General features: G+C 38.4%; 3 protein-coding genes across 3 annotated transcripts; 1 reads left to right on the top strand and 2 right to left on the bottom strand.

The window, feature by feature from the left end:
- Positions 1–624: 624 nt before the first annotated feature.
- Positions 625–5,636, bottom strand: CBP (sarcoplasmic calcium-binding protein). The gene is made up of 4 exons (XM_068303092.1): positions 4,926–5,636; positions 2,335–2,550; positions 1,182–1,490; positions 625–1,111 (listed from the first exon to the last, which is right to left on the bottom strand). The coding sequence occupies exons 1-4, from the start codon at positions 5,079–5,081 to the stop codon at positions 878–880; spliced, it is 915 nt and encodes a 304-aa protein (XP_068159193.1). The 5' UTR covers positions 5,082–5,636; the 3' UTR covers positions 625–877.
- Positions 5,637–10,415: 4,779 nt separating this feature from the next.
- Positions 10,416–16,608, bottom strand: Dok (docking protein homolog). Its single transcript, XM_068303065.1, has 3 exons — positions 16,224–16,608; positions 14,722–15,057; positions 10,416–13,140 (listed from the first exon to the last, which is right to left on the bottom strand). The coding sequence occupies exons 1-3, from the start codon at positions 16,305–16,307 to the stop codon at positions 11,575–11,577; spliced, it is 1,986 nt and encodes a 661-aa protein (XP_068159166.1). The 5' UTR covers positions 16,308–16,608; the 3' UTR covers positions 10,416–11,574.
- On the top strand, positions 13,237–14,756 carry LOC137586882 (kelch-like protein 40b). Its single transcript, XM_068303066.1, has 3 exons — positions 13,237–14,074; positions 14,135–14,343; positions 14,402–14,756. Exons 1-3 carry the CDS (start codon positions 13,340–13,342, stop codon positions 14,673–14,675), a joined length of 1,218 nt encoding a protein of 405 aa, XP_068159167.1. The 5' UTR covers positions 13,237–13,339; the 3' UTR covers positions 14,676–14,756.
- Positions 16,609–16,783: the final 175 nt, after the last annotated feature.

Raw genomic sequence — 16,783 nt, 5'->3', positions numbered from 1 at the left:
TTACAAGTAATAATAATATGTTATAGACTAAGCGACAGACAAAAATAATAATAATAGAAAAAAAAAACAAAATTTATTTTTGAACACCGCCTGCCTCTCACAATTGCATTTCTGCAGGATGTGGTGATCCTGCTGCTGTTGCTCCGGGCTTTGGGCGACGCTTGCGTCGCTTACGTGCCTTTCGTCGCAGTCGATCAAATTTCCTTATGCGATAAACGATAAAATGCTTAAAATCATCGCCCGTATTATGACATGACATGGTGAATACAATTAGAGAGTTAACATAGAAAAAGAATCTTATATCGTAGTTATTCATATTTGAATTTGGGCCATGCTGATGCTGATGCTGATGATTATGCTGATGATGATCATTATGATAATGTTGATGATGCTGTCGATGATGGTGTTGATGGTGATGATAATTATGATGAGCTTGTTGCCCTTTTTCGTGACCCTTTTGATAGTTGGAATAGTTATGCTTGCGCAATTTGGGACAAGGCGGTGGCTCTAGGTCAGAATCATCATCCAAATCCGAGTAGCGTCGATGTTTGCGATAATTATTGACCGTTTGATTGAAATGTTGCCGTAAAAAGTCGTAAATGCTCATGCTCCTTATTGTGATTGTGTATTGTTGTTGTCGTCGATGTTGTTGTTCCGCCGATTGATAAGGCGCCACATGCTGTAGATACGGCCAACTGCCGCGTGCCTCCTGCACGCGTCGTATTGTTGGCAACGTTGTCGTTGTTGTCATTTGTGGCAGCAATGGCTTATTCTCAATGTTGTCGGTGCTGTTCTTCTTGTTCTTGTTGATAGTATTGATAGTATTTGTGGCATCGTGAACATGATGATGTTGATCTACAGCAGTGGCTGGAACACGTCAATGATCAGCAATCAATGGGCCCCAGAACATTTTCGAAATTTTCGATTCGTCCTCGGTTAAAAAGAATTGGCGACCCAAGTGCACAAACTCCTTGAGCGACAGTTGGCCATCCCCGTTCTTGTCTATCACAGCAAATGAAACGGCAGCATCATCTTCGGTTAGTCCCAGACAGCGAAAGAAGAGCTTGTATTGTTCGAGATCCAAATGGCCAGTGTGATCAAAATCAACGGCCTAAAATCCATTCAAATAAAACCCAAAATCAGTCATAGAACAAAATTGAATAGAAGTAATCTGTACAAACCTTAAACAGATAGGGCAAAAAGCGTCCAATACGCTTAGCCATTTTCTTATCGTTCAAACGATGATGCAAATCGGTGAGGAATTGCTCAGCTGTCACCAGATTATATGGGGTTATCTCGCCAAATTGCTCCTCCCAAGTCTGTTTGATCACATCGGTGAACTCGGCGGCAACTTCGGGTGTCAAATGGCCCAAATCGTTGAAGCGTTTTGCCAACAAATTAAAGTCATCAAACGAGATGACTCCATCATGGTTCACATCCATAATGCGATGCAATGTACGCATTTTGCGGCGCCAAAAAGCAGAGTCGCCCTAAAAAACGAAAGGAAAGCACAAACTAAGTAAGAATTCCACATAAAGGTCCTTTTTCATTAAAGTTCAGTTAGTCATGTTTCCAACCTTTACCAAAAGGAAGACTTGTAAAGCTTGGAAAAGCTTTCACAACTAACTCAATAAGGACAACTCTGGCTAAAAGGATATGTCATACTTCTAATGTTTATGAAACTTTCTCCTCACTGGCGCCGCCTTTGGAAAGAAAAGAAAAGCTTTACCCCTTCTTAACCGTTAGTCGCTTCATGTAAAGCTTTTTTCAAAGCTGAGAAGCGAACTGTCAAAATGGAGCACATTTCCAGAAGGCGAATTCAAATTTAAAACCTAAACTAAACAAAGCTAAATAGAAACTTGCACTTTAACACGCTTTTTTAACGGTTTCTTTTAAGTATTGTAGTTTTTTTTTTTGTCCGGATGATCGATTTTAAATTAGTTTAACTGGTTAACCTTAGTGGGTTTGTTTAGCTTAAAGTCTAGGGGCCTTGGACTAAGCCGATAGCTGAACAAAAGGTTATGATTAGAAAACAAGAGTTTCTAAGAAATATTCAAAATTTCGAATGGCGTATCTCAATCAGCTAACTGTTATGATAAGAAAGCATATACTTAGAAATTGAAACAGATTTTCGATTGAAAACTAAAACTGATTGCTACATTTTGATGTAATGAAGATTATTGAATGAACCCACAAAATGGCATTGAACACGCCAATGATCGAAAAAGCGAAACGAATGTGTAAAAACACGTTTTTACATTTTCCCCCACGTGGAACCATTGAAACGAATCTGAAACTGAGGTCCGGTTTTTTCTTTTTTTGAAGTTCACTCACCCGCTCACTACGCTTCGATTTGGCATTCTTCTGGCGACGTCTCTCGAATTCATCATCCGAATCCGAATCGCTGTCGCTCTCCTCACGTCGCAAGGTGGCCGCTCCGGCAGTTTTCTTTGAATATTGACGTACGGCCTGCTGCACGGCAGCTGTTGGCATTTGATGCCACGGCTGCTGCTGCTGAGATCCAGCTCCAGTTGCAACAAGTAGAAGGCGCTGCAAAAATAAATAGTACAGTTTGAGCATCACTGATGTTAACGAGAATGTTCCAAAGTTAATGTTTTTGCGTTTGTTTTTGTTCTTGTTGCCCCATGCTGACTGCTGCCCTTCATTCATGGATTGTATATAAACAAACATAATAACAATTACAACTTATGTGCAGTTTTATTGTGTTTTTGTTCTCAATATTTATTTTATTTAGTTTTTTTTTTGGTTAAGGTCAGTTCTCAGACAGCTCTCTCTCTTTTTTTTTTCTATCTCTATCTCTCTCTCTTGCTCTATTGAAGATCAAACAATGTGCGGGGCTCTTACAGTTTGAGAGGCTCGACCACGTGGCCGTATGAATAAAAACAAGTGAGGCTTGTGTTATTCGTAATGGAAAGAGAATGGAGGAACTTGGATTACGCTTTTCAAATATTTATTCGGGGTACACACAGCAACAGATGTCTTAGATAAACTTGGAGAAAAATATGAAAGATAGATTAGAAGTTTGTGCCATTTGTTTTGGAAGGCTTTACTCAGCTTTAGAGAGTTTTATTCCATAATAAAGTGTCAAGAAGTTTCTGCTTTTTATGCGACGCATTTGGCCAATATATTCCAAAATCCATCCGTTCAAGCCTTCAGATCTTTTGGAACTTTTATGATCACTACATTTGGGCGCAATCTTTCAACAATGGCATTTCTTTTCCAATAAACATAACCTCAACTGAAAACAGAAGAACAGTCTTTAAAGAAATATCGAGTGGAAGGCCTTCTAGAGACTCTTCAGTTTGGATAAAGACTTTATCTATACACATAGTTCTATGATATAATCCTGCCTAATGTAAGACAATTCATGGAGATTTTTGAAAAACGTAAAGCTATCAATCTCAATTGACAATGAGTCTCTTAATGAGTTGTGCAGTTGAGTTGTTAACACTTTGGTTGATTGGCTGCTGTTGACGGTCTTTTGTCTGTTTTGGGTAGTTGGTTCCAACAGGTGAGATAAAAGTGAACTCATTTCTAATTACAAGACATTTCTCTGCTGTTGTCTTCTTGCTAATGCTGATCGGGTGAATGGGAAATGAAATGGTGATGATATCATTTTGATATCAGACATTATCATATACATATGCATGAATTGTTTCAATTGGCCTGCCACGCTTGGTTAAACGAACTGTAAACATGTTTTTCAGTCTACAGCCAAAAAAAGAAAACAAAATGAAAAAAGAAACCAAATTTGAATAATATGCAAACACGGGCCTCTTTTTAAATAATAATAAATTAAACAAAAAAGTAAAAAACGAGAAAACAAAAACTGGTTTTCAAAACGAAACAAAAGAATGAAAGAAACGAACAAATTTTTTAATGAAAGAGAACTCAGACAGTCGAGCAACAGGTCAATGTTGAAATGGCAAAAAGCAAAATTCGAAAATAAAACAAACAAAATTAAAAACAAATCAAAAAAAAAAATGGCATGAAAAACAACTAACCAGAAGGCCAAAAAATAAAGAATATTCCAATTAGAAACTCAATACTCTTTCCATGATAAATGAACCTAACGTTGAATAGAATATCTAAAGATCTTAAAAGAACCCTTCAATTGGTGAGAAGATCAAGGTATACCAACTCCAATTGGATATATGTATATCTATTTAGTTCTCTGATCAGCGTGATATCTGTGCTCTGACATAATCGGGCAAAGTTTGTGCAAAATTTATAAATACCCGTTTTGTTTCTTTTTTTTTGGCATAAAGATTAGCTGTACCACGGAAATATAGTCAAAGATGTGCCACTTCCTGTGGCTGTCAAACTGCTGTCAGCTGATGATGATAGACAAATACCAAATTGACGAGGTGAGGTGAGACTGAGCCCACTTGGGAGTCATGGCATAAGGAAAGGGGGAATGCTCTAGTTTTTCTTGTTATTGTTCGAGTTTGTCGCTTTGCGCAAGTTTTTTGCGTATTTTGCGCAGTTTTTCCACCAACAATAGAGATGGAACCGAGAGAGAGAGAACGAGGGCAAGGAGGAAAAAGGAAGTTGGGAGTTTCTTTTATTGATTCCCCCCATAAAAACGGGGGGTGGAGCCAGACAAATCTTTACTGAGATTTTTCTTAGATTTCACTTAAATGGATCGGAAATTTCCTTTTTTTTTGTTTTTTTGTTTGATTATCTAGAATTATAGTTAGGCTTAAAGTTTGAAACCCATGCTTTACACTTTGAGCAGCACTGGCCTCATTTTGGCCTCCTCCTCTGCCCACACGAAGACAACAGTAGAGTGAGAGAGTAAAAAACCGAAAAACTAAATTTTCAAATTTTCTTTCTCTTGTTTAATTAAATTAACTTCAGAAGAGCACACACACACACACACACAAACACACACACACACTTACATTGTAATCACTGTGTGTGCACGAGGGCGGGGAGATGGTGGACAGCGGCCGCTGGTGCTGCTGCTGATGCAGTGCACCCACCGTAGCGACCATATTGCGTTCCAATATTTCCCTCGAAGTGCGCAAAAGGCCGCGACTTACAATGGAGAAGGCCATTTTGTTTATTTCGCGTTTCCTCTTTTGGTGAGTTGTTCTTGTTTTTGTATTTTCGAATTCTGTTTTCTACTCAACTCTTTGTCGTTTCGCAGAAATTTGCAGAGTTTCTTCTTCTCTTTCTGGCTACAGTTTTCAACGCACTGTCTTTGTTGGGGCCCAATATCAGGCAATGGTTAAAGAAAAGTTGTAACGTTGCTTTCTTGTTGTTGTTGCCGTTTCTCTTGTTAATGTTGTTATAGTTGTTCTTGTTGTTGCTGCCGCTGCTGCTATTTTTGTTTGTATTGTTAAAGTTGTTGGTGGTAGGTTCATTTAGTAACCGGTTTCTTGGCTTTTGTTTTTGTTTTTTTTTTTAAATATTAACTTTGACCAGACTCACTAAACAAAAATCGTGTCTTTTTTTATTTTGCGTATTAAAAGTCGTTTTGTTTTTTTTTTTCTTCACTTCTTTTCTTCTTCTTCCTCTACTTCTGCTTCAAAACTCTTTTGGAGGAGTTTTTCGAATTATGGAGAGAGAGAGAAAGAAATAAAACACAACCGTTCGCTGGGACGTTCAAATACGTTTTGACGATGGACATTGCGGCGCTCAAGAAATGAAAACATCGGCGGCGCTGTAACGGTGTCTCTGTGTGTGCGTGTATGAGTGTGTGTGAGTGTTTTGCCTGAATGTGAGTGAGAGTATCTGAATAGAAGGGTGTGTGGTGCGGGGTCTCTTCCACAGCTGCTTCTACTTCGACGTTGCCAGAAGCATTCAATACATGCACACATCAAAATAATCACACACACACATCCATATACACATACACATACATACATATGTATGCATATTTGTACTTACATATATTAAGACAGCCATGTAAGCCGGCTGAAGAAGCAGCAGCCAAAAAATAATAAAATATTCCGTAAACAGCATAAAAGAGACGACTCGTGGATACTCTACAATGCTCATGTACTTAATTAAACCATAGCAAGACGTAAATATGAATGTATGTACATATGTATGTTCATCAGTTCAAAGTGTTCTTGTAAAAAGTTGCACTCCACATTTAACTAGAGGCGAAAGTGTTGTCATATGTATAATAAAGAAATTAACATCAAAAAGTTGATATGCCCTTAGCCCTTGGAGTCGAGGGTATCAAGACAACAACAGATGGCTGACATTTGCCAATGTTTGTCAAACTGTAGAAATTCAAGAAATTGTAAAAGAGATAGAGAGAGAGAGAGGTATATTGAAAGTGTAGTGCAGTTTATTTACCAACACGCATACAGACGCACAACACACGCACTTATAGTGTGCAGACAAATTGATAAAGTAAACGAAAAAATATATAACAAAATATAATAAAACTCAAACAAAAAATGCGTATTTAGGTCGTGTGACAAACACACAACACACACGCACAGAGGCCAAAGTATCGGCCTGTGTTTCTGTTCTACTTCATTGCCTCAGCGAAGAGCAACTGTTTACGCACACAGATACACACACACACGCACAGAAGTATGTTGTTTATGTATGTGTTATATGCCTGTAAGTGTGTTTGTGTAATTGTATAATCATTTTCGTTGAACAACAAAAAAACAAAATCAAGATCAATGCAAAACTTTAATTTTCTATTCTCAGTGCGAAGTTCTCGAACATCCATCGAACAGGCGAATGCAACAAGTTTACACATGTCTCGCCACAAAAGGCCTTCGCTCTCCCCCCCGCAATGCATGGGGCATACAAAGCACCTGTTTCCCTCTCTCTCTCGCTTTTCTTCATGTTTGCATGTACATTTGTAGCTGCAGTGCATGGGGGGCCAAATGAGAGCCACTTTACCGTTGAAAAAAAAAACAGGGTACAATGCACTCTCGAGGCTTAGCAACCAAAGAATTTGGGCAAACGTTTATGCCGTGAAAAAAATTGTGAACAAATTTTATATAAAGCTTTAAGGGTTTTAACTAGCATTACATTCTCTCAAAATGGTTGTAAATTTGTTTTGTTTATGCATAAACATCGATAGTAACATAAAACTAACAGTTTTAAGTTCACTAAAATTACGTTTTTGTCTTGCGTTGCACCTAATGTTAAAGTTCACGGCATAAACCCGCAGAGCTACGTGAATATGCATGCAAACGACGACGTCGACGTCGGCGGCCAAGCATAGAGCGACTGACAAAGCGTCACGTAACTAGACTAGGCGCCACTCCCCCATCCTCCGCCCCCACCACCCCAGCACCCATCACTTTATATGCATTTGTGTATCAATTTAACAACTGTTTCATAAAATTTCTATGCATTTATCTCCCCCATTTGCGGCATCCATCTGCTGCTAACTGTAGAGTCACGAAGGCACACGACTTCAAGAAGTCACCTGACGTCACTCAAGAGGAGACAAAATAAATAAACAGGGCTTGCCATTAATCGAAATGCGTAATAAGTAAGAATTGTAAATGTAAATTGTTAATGTTTCTCTACAGAGACCATCGAAACGAAACATTGTTCCGAACTTAATGTATGTACATACATATGTTTTGAGTGTGTGCGTGTGAGTGCGTATGCGTGTGAGTGAGCGAGTGAGTGTGAGGCACAGCCTTGTCCGCTGTAGAATTCGCGTCTTTTATTCGTGTTTCATTATTATATTTTGTTATTCAAGGCAGTCTGAGATTTCCGCAACGCCATTAATTTTGTGTGGTTTTTGTTTTTGTAGAATTAATTCTGTTTTTTGTTTTTTTTTTTTTGGCGTACGTGTTGCGCCTCATAGCCGGCTCAGCAAGTCGGAGATGCTGCTGCTGCAAGTAGCACGAGATAGATAGAGTAGTTTTTCGCTCAGCCGCCACAGCATGAGGGCGGGAGGCGGGTTCTGTGTTCATTTTGTATGCCGTTTTTGGCACGTCGTCACTGCAGACGACACAAGCCGACACACCGGCAAAAGAGAGCTCGTTGACCCCCTTCTCTCTTACATAAAATGACATAAAACGAAACCAAAAAAAATTTAATTGCGTTGTGTCTTTTTCCATTCGTTTGCCTGCACCACCATCAACACCAACACCACCAACCGAGCACGAGTCTACGTGCTAGTTGCAACGCATCCTTTTGCCTTGGTTTCTGTTGTGGTAGGTTTTCGACTTCAACTTAAAGAGAGAGCGAGCGAGAAACAGAGAGAGAGAGAGTAATTTGATAGCATCGACATTAGAAGTATCTTAAGGAAAAAAGAAAAGAATTAATTGAGACAATTACTCTTTACAGACTTTAACAAAATCAGCGAATCAGAGCATTTTTTATGTTTTTTGCCAACTAAATCCCTTCATTTAACTTTCCACGTTTGTTGTTAAAAACTATGTGACTAATATCCCCGTTTATGGTGAAAAGAATACAGGATATTTGTAAGGACGAGTAGTAAAAAGAATTTCGTTTAAAAGGCGACTTATGAATACACTTAAAAGTTTGAGAGTCATTGTAAAAACATCAAAAGTGTAAAACTTTGTCGAATGTCGAGCTTGGATTAGAACAAGTCAAAATGAAATGAAATACAATTTTTAATATTATTTCAAATTCATCTTTTATGAAGATTTAGGAAGCTCGTAAAAGCATACCAATAAAATAAATCCCGCCCACATGACATTATGTTTGGCCAAAGGTTAACTAACTGTAAATCTTGTAAATTAAATTATAAACTAACCAACTGGCTGACTGACTGACTGGCTGTCGTCTTATCAGCAGCGACCTGCTTCTGCTACTCATACACATTGCCAGTTGATAAAAACTCCAAATAATAATAGTGTCTGGCCCATCCATAAACAAGCATATAATCAGAGTATCGAATTGGCTAATGACCAACATTTCAATACCCTCAAAAATGTGTCAAAGCTTTTCCATAGGTTAAACTAATTTATCATCATCTTTATCTTTTGAAAAATTATGAAAATAAACATTTAAAAAAGGTTTCTTCCCCAAAAATCCATCGAAAATCTACGAAATTTTAAAGTATTTGTATTTATCTAATATCAGATTTATGTTCAAAATTTTTAAAACTAAAAAATAGGTATTGAAATTTTGTCGTAAACACTTTTTTCAAGGGTATAACAAATTACATATACATATACATATATGTATGTACATACATACATATGTATGTATGGGTTTTGTAACCCTGAGATAAAAGTGAACCGACCACAAAAAGATTAGGGAGAAGAAGAAAAAAAAGAAAACAATAAATAGGCAAATTGATTTTGATTTCAAAATCGGAGAAAGAGAATACAAGAAAATCATGAAGAGAGAGAGAGAGAGAGCGACTTGGATGATGAGATTTTCATGAATTAATTATATTAAGTGACCTTCATTTAAAACAAAACAACAAGCATATGTGAAAAATCTAAACAAACTTTTTTTTTTTTTGGTAATCTACACCGGACCAGAAAATGCGATGTTTCTTCCCACATCATTAACCCTGATGTCGTCGTCCGTCTCAAGTGCTAAGTGGAAGCGTTCAAACCTCCCTCTCCCTTTTTGCCGATGAAGCTATTTTTAGCTCTACTTTTAGCTTCTAGCTTTATCTTACCAAAACTAAAGAAAAACAAAAACAAAACAAAAAGGGTTTAATTTTATATGTAACAGCCGTTCGACCGACGTTGACTCCGGCACGTTAACAAAATTTTTTGTTTTTCTCCTCATTTTTTTTTTCTTTTTGGGCGTAAACAAAATTGTAAAAAATGAAAAAGAAACTATATAGAAAAATGTAAACAACAACACAAGGGCCCCCATCAAATAACAAACAACAACAACTTATCATCAAGTTTTCGGGCACTTAGTAGAATCATATTGATGGATGGTATTTTTTTTGGGGGGGGTTTGTTGTTGTTAGGAGTATTTAAGATTGTGTGGGTGGGCATTAATAAAATTAAATTTGTCTTTATTGAAATTGAAACTTTTAATTTCCCATTTGAATTGTTTCATTTTAGGCGCGCTTGAACGATAGCGATGCAAAAGTGAATCGATGAATTGTTATCGATATCTGAAGCTGTGGTCACTCTAAAAGCGGCTGCCAAACAAATTCAAAAATTGCATTCAAAGTTTGCCGAAGTTTCAACGAATTAAATTTAATATCTATAAATTAAGTTATTAAACTTTTATCTCTCTATTAGTTAGCAAATTTAATTTGTGTTAGATAACAACCTAAATATAAACGGAAACTTAGACTTTAGCCGGATCGGTTTAGATGCATAACTAATTTCTCCAATATCCCTATACAATATAATATAATATGATCCATTTCAAATACGATTAATTGATTTCCAGACTAATCCTTTAACTTTAAGTTCTCAGTCTTACTTCACATTCGAGTTGAAAAGAAAGGATTTTTATATTTGTATATATATAATTTATATATTTATTTACAAATAGAACATATTTTAGACAGTATGTTACACAAAAAAAAGGCATGAATATCAAAATTAAAAAAAAATGTGTATATAACGAGTAGATGATACTTTAAAACGTCCCGTTAAGCATGGCTGGGGTTGTGGCTGTGCCCAAGATACATCGGAAAGGATTCCGATCACACCTTGGCCGCTTAGATTACATTAAGATTCCAGAATAATAATAAAATAATAATCGCAATATTCTACAGCTTTTCCATATGGCTTTTCCACATGGTATGTACATACATATATATATATATAAAATTAGTTAGTTCAAATAGTTTCAAGGCACCGCCGAATATTGTGGGTTAAGGACAATGGGCCACAGTTTCTTCTCCGTTGATTTACAAAAAAAACAAAAAAATGGAATAATAATAATTACTTGACAAAATGTGTTTGAAATCATTAATTTAAATCATTTTCTGTTATTTACATACTTAATCTGGCTTTGTTTTCGTTTTGATATGGCAAACTTTTTTTATATAAATATCATTTAACATTGTTCCACCCGGAGTACATTTACTTCTCAAGGAATGTCTGAAGAAACGAACACAAATTTCAGATTTCTAGGATATAAGTAGATTGGCCCCTTTTGTGAGAGAGATTCCCTGCCATCGTCATCATCATCATCATCATCGAGAATATATATAATAAATGGACTTAAAATTCTAAATATTCAAATGATTCCATATCTTTTGATTGTGTGTGTGTGTGAACTCGATGTGTGTGTATTACATATATATATTTTTGAGAGGGTGGTGGGGGGCAGTGTTTACAAAATGCCAGACTAAATACGACCTTTTTTTTCATTAACAGTAGAATCACAGATTATGAACGTCTAATAAACAAAAAAAAAAAAAAAAAAAAATTATATAAAACTTTTGGATCATTGCACGAGATAGAGCGAGATGAACTTCTCGTTCTATCCCGTTCTGCTTCGTTTTTTTTTTTTTTTTTAGCAAAAAGTTAAGTAATATAAAAATTAAAACAAAACTTGTTCAACTTATATTCGAAATGTGAATATTACAATAGAGATTAGAGTTCGATTGTAGTATGTCCTTGCTCCTGCTGCTTATCCGTTTCCTTTCTGTGGGTCTCACACTCTTTTGGGTTTGCTGACAATTGTATAGTTGAGTCCATTGTAGCTACGATGGTCGAGAGCTGTTGATACTGAGTTGGAGGATGAGATGGAGGATGAGATGGAGGAAGATTCATTGTTGTTGTTGTTGTTGTTGCTGCTGCTGCTAATGCAAATGCCAACAGACGTCGTCGATGTGGCTGTAGTTGAGTTTGTTGAATTATGATTATTATTATTATTAGTATGATTCTGATTATTATTATTGTTATTATTATTCGTGGTGGTGGTGTTCGATGTTGATGATTTACGGAGCACACCGTAGCCCAAATGGCTGTCATCGGCTTTGCGAAAACTTTCTGTATCTGGACTAGCTATCAATTCATATTCATTTGGTGGCGGTGGCAAACGATTCACCGGCAATGTGACATTGACAATTGTTTTATAACCGCTGGAGGTTTTATTATTTGGCGACAGGAAATCCAAACGATCATAGTTCGCGTCCGGCGGCGTGGAGGAGACAAGTACACCAACAATTGAGGATGACGGCGGTGGCGGCAACGGCAATGGCAATGCAGAACCATTGCCTTCCCCAATATCAATATCTATGATTTTTGGTGTACCAGCAGTTGGGGTTAAGCGTTTATCACGCTGCTGTTGCCGCACAAAGTCCCCACTATCACAGAGTATTGATGGTATACGTTCGCAGTGTCTCACATCGCCGACACCGCGAGTTTTCCACGCATCGGTTATATTCTCAATGCATTCGTAGTCCCGCTCCATTAGCGGCTTGATGACACTCTCGTTGCGCAGCGGCAAATCTGGTGGACTGGCGCGATGCAGTGAGTCCGGTGAGCCAGGCTTCAGTATAACCGCCGATCCGGTTGCATCGGCTGGCGATGATGTGGTTATGGCAACAGGTTCGTATTTCACAATATTCTTGTATTTATCACAATGAGGAGGAGCAACTGGCACTGGATTGGGTAACTTGCGTGGCGGCTTATTGGGTATATGTTTGTTGGCTGCTGCTGCTGTAACTCCACCACCCACACCACCAGCACCACTATTATTGGCTGAGAAGTTATTCAATGAATCATTGGAGCTTATAAAGCCACGCAATGATATACAACTCTGTGTGGAATTGATTTCGAATTCAGCTGCATTCAACGGATTACTTGATGGCGATGGTGGCAATGGACTACGTGAGCCCGGTTCCATCCCAGCAACGGCACTAAATTGATTCTCCACGCATTCAATGCTACTCAAACTATCGCTGCCATTGATAAGTTTCTTCATCGATTTCATTTTGGCCGACATACAGCGGAATACCTCCTGCGGATTGGTGTGATCCAAGGTAAAGACTCCTTCGCCTGTGGTGCATTTACGTCCCGCCTCGAATGTGAATTTACCATCACGATAGCCATATTTTCGTATAAAACGATATGGCCACATGGCAATTGTTACATTCAGATCCTCCGATTTCAATTGCAGTTCAGTCGGCGTCATTTGGAGCATATAAGTCTTCGGTTCAATGTTGCAACGTATCGATGCCTCTGATGGTATCAAAGTGATCATAAAGAGACCATCCTAGAACAAGAGAAAAGTCAGAAGTGAGTATGTATATGATAGGCATATTGAAATCTGTCAAATTAAAACTCAATACTTGTATAATTGTATATTCATTCCTACTGATAACACAACAAATTCTTTCCAAAAATATATATACAAAGATTTTCGACATTTGTTAGTTAATTATACGATTTAATAATCGAAATTTGCCGTAAAAATGGAGCCATATCTTCGTGAAGAAGACAAAGTCTATATGAATAATCGGCGTATCGATGAGATTCATCAGTTGCTGCTTGGTAAACAGGCTTATGGCGAATCGGCGGCTGCGGTGAAATGGGAAAAGAGGCAACCCAAGATCAAGCTGGATGCGATTCTAATGCGGAGACCCGATCCAAAATATTGGTCTCATAAACACATGTGTACACGACGACCTCTAATGGATACGCTCTGGCCGGTGTTTCAACGCAATTTACGGCCCACAATGATTGTGATCGTGGAGGGGAAAGAATTCCATTGCCATAATTTAGTGTTGCGAGCCATTTCGCTGTTCTTTCGGGGTCTTGAGTTTACAGAAGCGATAGACTTGCCCTCGCCCATGGTGAGGTCACGTGCGTTTGTGTCCATATATCGATGGGCCATCGAACCCTGTAAGGTTATGGAATCTGGCCACTTTATGGATGTTCATCGGGCGGCCCAGTTTTTGCGTTGCGATCATTTGGTCGCTTCTTTGTGGCAAGTTATCGATCGAGAGTGCCAAATGTATCCAGATAAATGCGTATCTCTTTATAAAATTGCCAGATCGAGATGTACAGCCGTAGAGAAGGCAATATTTGAACGTTTGGGACCCTGTTTTTTGCCAATCGCAGCCAGTTCGGAGTTTTTGCAAATGAAAGTGGAGACAGTGACACGTCTTCTCTGTATGGACACAGTTGCAGTCAATACGGAAATGGAGGTGGGTTATAGATATATACATTTATATATATAAATCAGTGAGCAATCCTCTGCGCGGCAGGTTCTAATGGCTGCTATTATGTGGTTAGACTATCAGTGGCCCAAACGACAATCTGAAATTGTTAACGTTATGGGTTGCGTACGCTTTGAGCTGATACCATTTCTTGATCTCTTGACTCTTGTCCGGCGTACTGAGGGACCGCCTGTCCTACGTGAGGCCTTGACAAATATGGAAATCCAGGATCGCATAAAAAGGGCCCTCGACAAAGTGTGAGTAAAATGAAACAAAAAACATGAATCATATATTAGTTGTCTCTGTTTCTTTAAGATTTTGCATGCCAAAGAAATATCATGGCCGCTGTTTCGATGAACTTTCGCGCCTCTGGGCCTTTGATCCTTGCTGTAGCTATCATCACACTTCGAAGTGCACCGCCGTTCGTTATTTGACGTACAATCTCTTTGTGCGCTATTTGAAATGGCTGCAAAAGGCCCCAACACCGCATTTTATGCGTATGAAATTTGGCAATAATCTGGAAGTTCTTTGCTGCCCACCAAAATCTTACGATCGGAACAATAGGCGCAAAAATTCTCGCGGCAAGTAATTGCGGATCATTAAGAGTTGTTGTTGTTAATGTTGTTGGTACTTACAAATGAACTACAATACAGATCGTTATCCTCCTCAATGGCTGCACCATGACTTCCATGATTGGTTCCGTGGTGTCCTGTGTTTGTATCGCAAAATGCGACAGTCTGCAGGGCTTTAAGCCAATCCTTTAGCTCCTCATCGCCATTCGTGTTGAGGGCCAGGGTACCATTATGTTTCACAATGTGTATGAGATTATTGGCGGCTTCTTTTGTGATCTTCACACAGTCTCCGAGTACAAAAATTTTGGGATTCTTATCGTCCTTGCTTTCGCCAATTTCCAATCGCGCGATACCATGTCGGCTGGCCTTAAATAAAAGGCAATATCGACCGCATGTTTTCTGCAATTAGAAGAAAGGTCCAAGAGGAAAGTTTTTTAAAAGGCATTACAGAATTTCATTGTCCAAGAGGAAAGTTTTTTAAAAGGCATTACAGAATTTCATTATCCTTATGTTTAACTGAAACCTATGTATCACTTAGCCTGACATTCTTCACATACAAGTAGACCTTCTTTTGCTATTACCAATCTCATCTCTGTCTGTAAAATAATTGGGAAATAGGGGCCAAGGGGCCAAGCTCCCCATGATCACAGATTTAATTTGGCCCACTAGCCCTCATGTTGGCAATTCCGTTCCTGGGAAAGAGTTTATATGATTCCTCTTTGTGTGGTATTATTATTTTTTTTTATTTAGGGTTGTGCTAATCAAATTCGCCGGAATCATCAAATTCCAAGTTTAGCTTACATAACGGCAGAAATCGGCAAAATAAAAATAAATATACACATCCATCCATCTATACATATGTATGTGTGTGTGTATGCATGTATTTCTGAGTTGTTTTTGTATGTGATCAAGTGGCAAAGCCTGGGCCCATCCCTTCCTTGTATTACCCTGTCATCCTACTCGCTCGCCCCCCTTACACCCACTAAGACACTCTTTTATGGCTGCCTACCTCCTTACCTCCCCCTCTCACTATTTCTCTCTTTTGCTCATGCTGGCTCGACTATTTCTATTACTGCGCACTGAAGAATTTCCTGTCGAACACGCACACACACACACAAACGTACTCACATATGTGTTTCTGAGTATATACGTGTGGCTGTTCGTATGTATGTATGTATCTGTGTGTGTGTGTGCTCATGTCTCAGGCGCGCATACGCAAATCGAAGAAAAAGACTTCGGCATAATTCTCTCTCTCTCGCTCGCTCCTGGGTTCATTTGTATGCAACAAGTATGCGTGTGCCGTTCGTTCGTACGTTCGTTGTATACACATGCCATGCACATTGCAGATGGAAATGATATTCTCGTTTTGATTTCGTTCTCAATCGAAAGAAAAGATACCATTCTACATGGGTATGTACATACATACATATGTATAGGTACATATATTGTATATACAACTATTTATGCATGCATATGTATATGTAGATGTACAGATGGTTTTGTGCAATTTTCAGTCATAGTTTATTTGCATTTCAATGTTGAAATATATTCGTTTCTAGGCTTACCTTTTTCGAAATGCGATTCAGCGAAAATCCAGTTTGAGTTGGAACATTAAGATATCCAGCCAAAACAGGTATTTCAACATCCATTCTGTTCGTTCCGTTCGTTGGGATCGTCCACAAAATATGTGCCCCTCTCTCACTCTCACTCACACCGTCTCCGTCGCCCTGTCGCCGTCACCCGATCTCGTCGTCGTTGTCGTGCTTAAAGAACTCCTTTTCTTGCGGCTTTTCTTGGTCTAATCAATACGCAGAATAATTCGATTTGTTTGATAGATCGTTAAATTCAATTGTTGCAAACGCAATGAGATTCCACTTCATATTTACATCACGGCACGGATAGAGATAGGAGTTGCTTTTGTTTGCAATAACAATTTCAAGAGTGGCCAGACCCACACACACATCCATTTCAATCGTGGCTGAGTGAGAGGTGAGTTTTTGTTGTCTGGCCATATGTAGATAGCTTCATGTAGATAGCTCACAACCGCAAAAACCTTACTATTTTGCTTATCTACACATTTCGATTTCATCAACTCCTTTTTTACACTAACCTTATAAATAAAATT

The sequence above is a fragment of the Drosophila tropicalis genome, unplaced genomic scaffold (assembly GCF_018151085.1).
Source record: "Drosophila tropicalis isolate 14030-0801.00 unplaced genomic scaffold, ASM1815108v1 contig_158, whole genome shotgun sequence".
NCBI classification, from domain to species: Eukaryota; Metazoa; Arthropoda; class Insecta; order Diptera; family Drosophilidae; genus Drosophila; species Drosophila tropicalis.
This window is presented reverse-complemented; position numbering and strand designations above follow the sequence as displayed.